Raw genomic sequence first — 11593 nt, 5'->3', positions numbered from 1 at the left:
TATTAAAATTTATACAAAGAAAAATACAAACATGATTATAAAAACAAAAACACAAATATAAAAATTAAAATTTTAAAAGATAAATTAAAACATAAAATATACCCGCCCTTTCAAAGAGTGGGTCAAAATCTAGTTTTTTTGTTAAAAGTTAAAACCCTACCCCGACAAAAGGACACTTTTATAGTTTTAAGACTCCACCACAATAAAAGTATTTATCTTTTGGTTCGCATCCTCCTTCAAACTCAACTGAGCGAAACCGAAGGCATGAGTCTAGAGGATGCTGAAGATTTGGTTCTCCACATGATATTATCCAAAGTCGGTCCTGAGAATGTTGGGATAAGCTTGAAAGAAAAGGAAACTTGAGTTAGAAGTTATCCACCTAATCCTACCGAGTTATGGAATATAGGAATACTAGTATGTTTAGGAGTTATCTAGATATACTACCTATTAGGATTAGGAATTATAAATCTCTATATAAGAAGATGCAAGTGTGTTGCATAACTTATGAGTTTAGAGATTGAGCTTAAGTTTTGAGTGAGTTTCTTGAGCATTAATAAAGAGAGTTATTCTTTATACAATCTTTGAATTCTATAGAGAACACAGCTAGAGTTGCTTGTGTCAGCAAACGCCTTCAAGTTTCCGCCTCCGAGGAATCTCTCTGGTCCATCTTCTGTTCCCTTGACCTCAACATCTCTACTCCTCTACATGACTACATCCCCATGGAGATTCTCTCCTTCCTTCAAGGTCAGCTTTTTTTTTTTTTAATATTCTTTTCACATTTTCTAGGGTTTGATTTTTCCTTAGATCTGATCTCTGAGCCTGCCTTTTTAAGTATATATATAGCTGTGGTTCTGTTCATTTAAAAGGTTGTGTGTCTTTATTATTATTGTTTCAGGGGGCATATCAGTGATGGAGGGAGTCCTTTATAATTTATCCTTGGAGTCTCTTGTTGGGACAGTCTCAAACTATGGTTAAGCTTAAACTTCCCTGAAGCAGAGGCTACACTGAGAAAAGGTGTCACGGAGGATGATCTTGAAGAATTGGAGACTGCTCTCAACGTCCAACTTCCTCTCACGAGTCACCACAAGGCTTCTCTACCGTTTCGTCGATGGCCAAGAACTTTCTTCCTCCTCATCCAGTGCTGGTGTTGACACTACAAGAAAACGTAATTTTAACGAGGAAGTTTAACGAGGAAAAATAATCCTCGTAAAAAAACGTTGAGCGACATCGTCTTATGTTCAGCGACGGGATGATGAAGTCTCTCAGCTGCGTAGGGAGTCCGAAGAGCTGCGTAGAGAGTCTACTCAGCTGCGTAGAGATTCTACTCAGCTGCGATCTCGTATGGGTGGACTCGAGGGCTTTTTGGACGTTGTAGCGGCCACAAATCCGGAATGGGCGACTTTGTTGAAGACCATGCGACAACAAAATCCTATCCCAGGCCAGTCACCGACCGACGACTCACATGCCGAGGCGGATGTTCAGGCGAGGAGTGATGAATTCTACGAGACGATTAATTAACGACCACCCAAGTTCTTTTTAATTTCGGTTCTTGTATTATGAATTCAAAACTTATTTATATATAAAATATTTTGGTTTTGATTTTTTTAGAATTTTAATTTTATTAATAATTTAAATAATTTAAATTATATTTATAATTATAATTTTTTATATTTCTATAAAATAATGAAACGAAGTAAATTCGTAGCTAATTTTGCGGCTTCTTTACGTGGAAGCTTAACGTGGTTTTTACGAGGAAACATTTACAAGGAAATAACGTGGAAATCTATCAAGGTTTTTACGTTTTCTTTACGTGGAAAGCTGTCAAGGTATTTACGTTAATTTTACGAGTATTTATTTACGTGGGTTTTACGAGGAAAGTTTTTTGTGGTAATTACGAGGAAACTTAGCGACGTCCTTACGAGGAATCTTTACGTGGTCTTTACGAGGAAAATTAGCGACGTCCTTACGAGGAATCTTTACGTGGTCTTTACGACGAAATATCCTCCTTCGCTTTTACGACGAAATTATTTCCTCGCTAACTTACGACGAATTAGCGAGGATATATGCGTTACGACAAACGTATAACCACGAAACGGGTTTCCTCGCTAATTCGTCGTAACACTGCTTTTACGACGAATTAGCGAGGAAAACTGCCCTCGTAAAACTTGTGTTTTCTTGTAGTGTGATAAGGGGCCTCCAGGGCTTATTGGTGGCTATTCTGCTTATTGGCATAAAGTTAATGTCTACTTGCTACCTCTTAAGGAAGTGGTAAGGCAGACAATCGATATCATGGCCGGCGATCATAATACTATCTCCAAGAACATTGTCGTTGTGGCTGTATCAGCAGCGCCCAGTTCGAAGAAGATGTTTTTCCTTGATTGCACAAACGGACAGCTTTATACTGAAAACACAAGTTCTCACCAAATGCTTCCTTGTGTTCCCGAGTCTTTGGTTTGCATCAACGGCGATCAACAAGAGGACGCCATGCTGCTTTGGTTAGAAGAACATGGCAGGAGGTTACAAACTGGTGCTACCAAAGTCCGTGAACAGGATAACATTAAAAGTATCAGTTTGTTTCCCGAGATTCCTCCCTTGTGTTCTATCTCTGTAACTAATGGTGTGCAGGTAAACAATATTTATTTAGTTACTGTTATATTCTTTTTTTTTATAAGTGCATTCATAAATCACATTCATAAATCAGGAAAATTGTTATATTCATGGTTGTAGATTGTTATTAAATAAATAAATAAATGCAGGTGCGTGCGTCTTCTGTGTTTATGCCTGAAGTATCTAATCATCTGGATAACCCACCGGTATACTCGTATGCATGTTCCATCCGGATGTCTCTCATGCCCAACTTTAACAGGAGACACCGTAGCTCTTGGCAAATGTATTCGAGACATTGGGTTGTCCGAGCTGATGACGCGGTAATAGGTGATGTTGATGGAGAAGTTGTGCTACTTAAGGTATAGTTTTGCTTCTTCCACTCCTGTGCTAATATAAGTTCCATGTAGTACAATGGATATGAGCAATTCTTTCTAATGTGGTTTGTTGTATTTTTTAGAATCCGCTCTTACAAGCCAAGGAAGAAGAGTTTGTGTATAGGTGTATTTCCCAATTTCCAACAAGTAATTTATCCGTTGAGGGATCTTTCACCTTTGTGCCTGGAAGGTATATGCTTCATGGACGATGATGTTTGATTTATAAGATTGCAGACCGCTTATGCTGTTTATCTTGTTTTTAAGATTAAACCTTGTAATTGGAGTATAATTTTTACCATTGCGTCTTTCATTTTATGTAGTTTGCAAGATCCGAAAGGACCTCAATTCGAAGTCAACGTCGCAGAGTTTCCTGTGAAGTTACCAGACTACATCTTCTAAACTCATCTCCCTCAAGGAGGTTTGTTACTCTTTCAAGATAATGCGTTATATCAGCTTTTATAGTTCATACATTGTGCAATGCACTTTATTAAGTTAACTTAAGTGCTCTGAATCGACCAGTTTTATAGTTCATACATTGTGCAATGCACTTTATTAAGTTAACTTAAGTGCTCTGAATCGACCAGTTTTACAAATTTATTAGACCATATATTATTCGCAAATGTTTTACATAATAACAAGTGACCGTGTGATGAGCGAAAACAAGGTTGAAAATGAAATAGCTAGAATTAGAGCTGAGATTAAAAAGCCATCTTGCGTTTCTGCGCTTCTGAAGGCAATTTAACATCGGTGGCTAAACTGAGAGCCTGAAAGAACCGAATAAGGTACCAAGTTATGTCTAACTGATACCATTCCAGTCCGTGCCTAGCCGAGGCCTCAAAGGCATGGTGGTTGTTGTGCCAGCTTTCTCCCATCGTCACTGGTGCTAGCCACCTATAGACCATTTCCACAAATACTCAAAATTAGTTCCTAATTATGGTATGCACAAGGATGTTCATATCTCTTTGATAAAATACCAAATGTTACGTGATGTGTCCTTGGTGTTCCAAGCTCTCGAGCCCAAAATATGACATGCTGAGTTTATGAGCCACGTCCCGTGGTAACCGATTGCTCCTCCAACACCCTGTTACAACAAAATGATATTTTGTTATTTTTTTATGAAATCAGTTTTGAAAACCTAAAACATTTATGAAAAAATGTAAAGATGTCCTTTTTTTTACCACGCCGCAAGTTAGGTAAGGTAGACCACCCCATATATAGACGAGGGTCCAAAACGCCATGACGTGGAGACCAACTGTTTTTTGTAGAAACCTGTAGAACCATTGCTGTTTCAAGTCCATCACGTTGTTACGTGCTCCACACTGTTGCATAAAATTTGCATTGTTACAACATGTACGACGTAGTTTTAGTTAATCATAAATCAAGATTGATTCTGGTTTTGTAAGATATTTGAAAACGCTGGAGTTACCTTTTCTCTGAGGTAACTGGTGTCGAATATCCACAGGACATGACTGAACCAAAATCCTTCGATAGGGCTATGTGGGTCACGGTCAGAATCTGTGAACTGGTGATGGAACCTATGTGTGCTCACCCAATCTATTGGATGACCCTGCCCAAAAAAATAACATTTCAAATAAAACTGAGGATGCATATTGGGTGTGTTTTGTTTCATTTTAATTTTTGGTTTAAGCGATATATACCTGAAGGGCAAAAAGTGCAGAATAAGCAAAAGGATATTCAAGCCATTTAGGTAGCTTAAAGCTCTTGTGAGTCAAATTTCTATGGTACGAGAACGTAATGCTGAGGTTAGTCACTGCAGCGAGAATAAAACCGAACAGGAGAGCTTCCCATTTGTAGTTAAAAGGAGCCATGACACACAACAAATGAACGGCCACAACACTTAAAGCTCTCATTAAATCGACGCTTGTCCATTTTCTAAAAAAATATGCTCTTTTTTCCTTACGCATTGCTTTTCGGCTAGAGCCAGAGCCATTCTCCTTGGTGCCACCCATCAAGGATGGTTTGTGTTTTGAGATTTGGTGAGTTATATGGTTGAGCAAAGATTGTGATTATATATATAGCTGAATGTTGTGGATATTCAGAATCGTAAAGCTGGATTTGAGTAATCATATCATAGTTTAACAACGAAATAATAAACGTGTACACTTCCCCTCGTGTTTGCCTAGTCTCCAAACGAGGATTTAATTTTAAAAATAATCAAGCGATTGGTTGGCTAATTTTATTATTTTCTAATAGGAGCATTCGTTAATGTTTTGCGTAGCGATCCCGGTTGATTGGTTAGTCCGAGAACTAAGAGTTAAGCATAATAGGCACACGTACAAACCTGGACATTTGTTTGGTATTTTAATAAAAAGTTTTTTCGAATGCTTTTACGTCATAACAATACAGGCATTTTGATGCCTCTTAACGTTTAAGGTTTAAGATTGGAAAATATTTTGTACGCGTGATACGCCAAGTAATAATATCCTTTTGGGTACTAAAAAACAGAAAATGTGTAAAAACCAAATAAAAATATTTGTTATAAACAATACAAAGTTTTTTATTTGTAAAAGGCTTAACAATACGAAGTTTTTTTTTTTGCCTAAATTAACAATACGAGGTTAGTCTAACAAAGATGCTCTATAAAGAATTTCATCTGTATTTGTTTTTTTTGGAAACACAAAGAATTTCATCTGTATATATGTGATATTATCTAAACCAAAAGTATTAACATACACATTCTAAAGTTCATATACTCGGGCCGCTTCTGTTCAATCCGCTTCTTATTTTTCCGGTTACTCAAGTTAAATTTTCTTGCAATGCTCTCTATAAAAACCAGAGAGCCAAAGCAAAATGTTATTAATATATGGGCATCACTATAAATTAATAAGTTTTTAAATGTAAGCAATCATACCAATACTTATATCAGTTTTTTCTACTAATGTGCATGAACGAAATGTAAATGACATAAATAATAGAAAACGTGGTTAACTACATTACGCATATTAGAAGTTCACGAAAACGAACGTAATTAAGTAAATTGGTTCCAACACACAACAAACACCGGATAACACAATATTACAAGTGTCACCCTTACCAAAACCTTGAAACGTACGCAGACATTTAAATCATACTTAATAAAGACGATAAGTCGAATATCCTCATTCAACGAACCAATGCCATACGACGCCGTTGACTCTCTGAAGGCAGCTTCACGTCAGTAGCCAAACCGATGATTTCGAGAAAGCGTACGATGTACCAAGAGATGTCGATTTGCCACCACTCTAGGCCTTGTCTCGCCGACGACTCAAAGGCATGGTGATTGTTGTGCCAGCTCTCCCCAAACGAGAATACCGATAGCCACCTAGAACCAACATATTCAACCACTTGGTTAGTTTCTTCGAAGTTATAACATATCATTATTGCTAATTAATTGATGTAGCTTTAATATCATATACTCCATCTGTTTTTAATATAAATCGTTTTATAATTATGCACATATATTAAGAAAATCATTAATTATTTATCTAACCACAAATCAACCAATAATAAAATAGAAGGTATATTATCATTGGTCATATAACATTAGGTGTTAATAAATTTTACATAGAAAATCGAAAACGTCATATAATTTGGAACATAAAAATTTCTCTAAAACAACTTATATTAAAAAAAACGGAAGGAGTAGTAAATTAATATATATGATTCTGAAACAAGAAAACATATATGATGCATATTTGTCCATTTTTAAAACATGGTAAGCTAATTGGTTGAATGATATATATATATATATATTTTAAAAATTAAATGATTAACTATTATTATAATGTAATATATTTCTAAATTATAAATTGCAAAAAAACAATTAGCATTTTTTTGTGTCTCTAATTTAATTATATGTAAATTTAAAAATGTATCAAACCGTAAGAACATTATCATTGGGTTTACAAGTTATTTTGAACATGCTCTAGTAGTAAAGTGGACCACAGAAAAAGCAAGGCAATTAAAAGATCTATATATGTCAGGTTTATAGATGGTGAACTTAAATGCATTTGGAGTTGGTCCAGTTGAGTTTCCATTTCAGACGAATTTTTCTTTTTCTTTTTCTTTGTCAATAGACCAGTCCGATGACAATGATGTTGTTTTTCCAGCTTAGTAAAGTCAAATAGTAAATTGAATGTTTTTCGTGGAGAATGTGCTTATGTTTAAATATCCTAATCGACCTTTTAAAACAGAGGTAGTTAGTTGAGGCATCAAGCATCAAATAATAAAAGAAACTATCTTATCTAGCGACCAAAGAATATATACATACCAAATGACATTAGTATGATGCATTCATGAGGATTTGTACTACGTACCAAACATTACGAGAAGTGTCGTTGGTCTTCCAAGTTCGGCTTCCCCAAATATGGCAAAGAGAGTTGATGAGGCAAGTCACATGATGCTCCATTGCTACCCCAATACCCTACATACATCCACCAACATTACAAATTCTTAATCATTTATCATCAATAGTTACTGTTTCTATTGATAGACAAACACAATAGGTAAACGTTGCTTTCAAGATTTTATTTTGGTAAGTAAATAGAATAAAGGGCAAAAGAAGAGGGTAAATATTACCATTCCCCACGTAAGGAAAGACAAACCACCAAAGTAATAGAGGAGGAAACCAAATGCTAGAATGTGGTACAGGACCGTTCTTTGAAGGAATTTATAGTACCACTGCCTCTTTAAGTCCTCCACATTTGTCTTTCTTCCACACTGTCTCATTACAATATTGTATTAAAATTTTAAATTGTGATTAAAGTAAATATACTTATATCTGTAATTAATTTTACCTTTTCTACAAGATAACCAGTGTCAAATAGCCATAGGAGATGGCTGAACCAGAAGCCTTCATTAGGGCTATGTGGGTCTCTATCTGAATCTGTAAACTGGTGATGGTATCGATGTGTGCTGACCCAATCAATCGGATCACCCTGTTACAGTAACAAACAAAAATAAATGCTTATAGTTATATGATAGAATTAGAGAGATACATATATTAAATATTAAATATTAACTCTATATGGGTCTTACGAATCCAAGGATTTTAAGGTGGTCCAAGAATTCATATAACTAAAAGAGTAGTTAAAGTAAGCATAAACAATGATATTATATACTGATAAATCCAAGGGTACATATATCGACACTGGCTTGAAGTCATTCTGAGTTGGTAGTTGAATATTATAAATCTTAACGTTCAAACTTAAGATCTGTAGCATTTTGTAATTAAAATAGGACTAGCGAGTTCATCTAATGTATGCGTAACTCGAAACGATTAAACGAAATTTATAAATCAGGTAAGTGATACTGCACTCGTTTTGTGTTTGCACTCGTTCGAATGGTTTAATTATTTGGATTCAAATCCAGCACTATATATGCATGTTGTTGTATATTTATATATACTATTTTTAGAAAGTCACAATAGGCTGAAGAAAGAGAGCGAACCTGAATGGCAAGAAGACCACAATAAGCAAACAAATACTCGAGCCATTTAGGGACTTTGAAGCTCCGGTGAGCCAAGTTACGGTGGTAAGAGACGGTGATACCTAGCCCACCCACCGTATAGACAACAAGTGCAACCCGTAAAGCTGGCCAAGTGAAATGGAAAGGAGCTAAGAGACAGAGGAAATGCACAAAGAGAGAAGCAAAAGCCTTCACAATGTCCAATCTCTTCCACTTTCTTTCCCAAATTGCTCTTTTTCTCCTCCTCATCTCAGCCTTGTCCTCCACTGTTTTCCGGTGATTCTCCTCCGACGATGACATTGACATTTTTGTTGAATAGTGTCTAGCAAGTCGATGAAATTAAACAATTCTTTAAAATTTGAAGTTTGCACAAAGAGAGTGTTATAAAGTGTTTTTGTGTAAGGTTGTGAATGAGTGTCGTTGTAATTTATAGTAACATGCATGGAGGGGGGGGGGGGGGGGGGGGGGGGGGGGGGACTTAAATACAATGGACTGACTTATTAAACGGACGCCGTAATGTATTCTCTAATGCACGCACCCTTTTTTCACCTATCTGTAAATTGTTGCAGTTGGGACGCAGTCGTTAACTACTAGCTAGCTAGCTAGCACATTAACTTTTTGTGTTGATAGTTAAAATATTATAATTTTTAGAATCCATAGATATATGCATGTAACTACGTTAGCATAAGATGATACATACCTCGTATTGATTTAATATATATATATGCAATTGTTCTAACTTGTGGTAATATTTTTCCTTTCTTATATGGATGCTGATTCGATATCTATCTTATTAAAACTCAAATATAAATTAGGTTTGTTTGGAAGCATGTATAGCAATTTTTAAAAAAAGTTTGTTTAGAAACAAAGATGGTAGTTAAAAAAAAGTTTGTTTGGAAACATGGATTGCAGTTTTAAAAGAAAAGTTTGTTTGGAAACATAGATTGTAGTTTTAAAAAATAGGTTTGTTTGGAAACATGGATAGCAGTATATTAAAAAGAAAAAAATATTGAGCTTATATTTTTAAGAAAATTTAGAATTCCATTATACTATATTAAATCATCTATCGGATTCGGTTCAGGTTTGTTTGGGTTTCGGGTTTCCGGAGTCAAAGATTTCAGCCTCATTCTAATATTTCTAAATTTCAGTTCGGTTCGCTTTGGATTTTTGCGGGTTCGGTTCGAGTTCGGATAACCCATTCAAATTACTTTTAAAATTTTAAAATTCATCATATATTTATATACTTTAAATTTCTCAAAAACTATAAACAAAATAATATATTAAATATAAATTTGAATAACATATGTCAGAATATCTAAACTTAACATATAAATTATTTTAGTTCAAATATTTGGATAGATAATCAATAATGATTTTAAGTATTTTTGGTGTTTTAAATATACTTTTACTATTTTATATATTTACTATTTATTATTTGTATATATTTTCAAGTATTTAAACCAGCTTATAAGTATCATATATATTCTAGATGTATTTATATATATTAAATCTGAATATAATTAATATATATAAGCATATAAATCTATTTCGGATATATTCGGGTATCCGGAATACTTCGGTTCGGAACGGATTCGGTTTCGGTTCTCCAAAACCAAAATTTTGAATAATTCAGATATTTAATCAATTTTGGTTTGAGTTTGGTACTACTTTTTCGGATCGAGATCGGTTTGGTTCTTCAGATTCGGGTATTTTGCCTGGCCTTTATATTATTGACATGAAAAACAAATAGAAACATACTTTTGGAAAATATATCCGCGCAGGTGCGCGGATCAAAGTCTAGTATGCATTATGCATGAATCTATATTGTATATCAATAGTGAGAAAGAGTAAATATTAAGGGTCTTATTTCTGATTTTTGGTTGTTTATGTATAAAATGATACTGTTGAGCTCTTGGCTATCAGTAATAAACATAACGGAATGCTAGCAGAAAAACTAATTTGAATATCTAACGGTAAAAAGGAAAGAGCGTTCATATAGCGGCGTTGAGAACACCATTTTTTTTTTAAAAACGGTAAAATCTAATTTAGTAAAATATTTCTATGCAACTCTTCGACTAGCATTATTCAATTTTTATTTATTTTTAAGTTTTGTTTATTCTTAATCTATATTAATGCACAGGTAATTTATTTTAAGGGTTGATTTTAGGGACATTATTATTTCTCAAAATTGTTTTTCTGTCCGGGAACAGTGATTGGATGACAAGGAAACATGATTGGAACGATAATACGTTTCAGGTTCGAATGTTCAATGTATCTATTACACGAAACTCATGGACATCTATACAGATATAGAACCATGTTTTCGGTGTATTTGTATACCTGGAAATATGGTCTATTCGTGAAGTGTCCATCATTTTTAAAAGATTAGTTTGGATTTTTCATATACCCGGGATATTCCAAATTTATAAAAAATTATTTTTCTTTATATAATAATTACAACATATTCACCATATTTGTTTGCTTATGTAATGAATATGTTTCTACGGAAAATTAATATTGATGTTTTTTCTTTCCAAAAAGCATTAATATACATCAAAAGTGATGCAAATATTTCTATCTCTTAAAACATTTTCAATGTAAAATTCCATTTTTTCTTCTATAATATAGTAATTCTATTATGGAGTTGAGTTTTGCTCCACTTCTACTACATTTTGGAATGATAAATGGAATAATGAATATAAAATAAAATTATTTTCTATTATGAAATAAAATTATTTTTATTTAATATAAAATGAGGAATAGAGTAGGATTGAAGTATTTTTTTACTCTAATCTAGATTTTGGAGTGAATTGCTCTTGTACAATCAAAAAGGGTTAAAATGTGTGTGAAAAGTGATGTAATGTCCTCCATATGGGAAAGAGATTTACAAACCTAAGAAGACAGCCTTGGACTTATTGTTTGGAACTGATTTTTTTAATAAGTAAATATTTCTTCTGTTTCAAATTAAATGTTTTGTAGAAGAATTTTTTTTGTTACAAAATAAGTGATGTCTATTATTTTAATGCAACTCTTTCATTAATATAGCTATTTGGCTTGTAAATAAATTAAGAAAAAAATAAATATTATAAATTTTTGGTAGTTAAATAAAGGCAAACTGAGCATTTAACTATTTTCTTTATTTGTGT

General features: G+C 33.9%; 3 protein-coding genes across 3 annotated transcripts; 1 reads left to right on the top strand and 2 right to left on the bottom strand.

The window, feature by feature from the left end:
• The first annotated feature begins 264 nt into the window (after positions 1–264).
• Positions 265–3380, top strand: LOC106370164 (F-box protein SKIP16-like). The gene is made up of 6 exons (XM_048743258.1): positions 265–330; positions 595–744; positions 2182–2625; positions 2757–2966; positions 3065–3171; positions 3302–3380. The coding sequence occupies exons 1-6, from the start codon at positions 265–267 to the stop codon at positions 3378–3380; spliced, it is 1056 nt and encodes a 351-aa protein (XP_048599215.1).
• A 185-nt stretch (positions 3381–3565) lies between these two features.
• Positions 3566–4995, bottom strand: LOC106371147 (delta-9 desaturase-like 1 protein). Its single transcript, XM_013811183.2, has 5 exons — positions 4640–4995; positions 4408–4548; positions 4160–4300; positions 3956–4062; positions 3566–3872 (listed from the first exon to the last, which is right to left on the bottom strand). Exons 1-5 carry the CDS (start codon positions 4949–4951, stop codon positions 3680–3682), a joined length of 894 nt encoding a protein of 297 aa, XP_013666637.1. The 5' UTR covers positions 4952–4995; the 3' UTR covers positions 3566–3679.
• Positions 4996–5887: 892 nt separating this feature from the next.
• On the bottom strand, positions 5888–8868 carry LOC106370166 (delta-9 acyl-lipid desaturase 1). The gene is made up of 5 exons (XM_013810225.3): positions 8430–8868; positions 7778–7918; positions 7560–7700; positions 7298–7404; positions 5888–6303 (listed from the first exon to the last, which is right to left on the bottom strand). Exons 1-5 carry the CDS (start codon positions 8751–8753, stop codon positions 6105–6107), a joined length of 912 nt encoding a protein of 303 aa, XP_013665679.1. The 5' UTR covers positions 8754–8868; the 3' UTR covers positions 5888–6104.
• Between the last annotated feature and the right edge of the window lie 2725 nt (positions 8869–11593).

The sequence above is a fragment of the Brassica napus genome, chromosome A10 (genome assembly GCF_020379485.1).
Source record: "Brassica napus cultivar Da-Ae chromosome A10, Da-Ae, whole genome shotgun sequence".
NCBI lineage: Eukaryota > Viridiplantae > Streptophyta > Magnoliopsida > Brassicales > Brassicaceae > Brassica > Brassica napus.
Note: the sequence above shows the minus strand (reverse complement) of the source record. Positions and strands in the feature narration are given on the sequence as shown.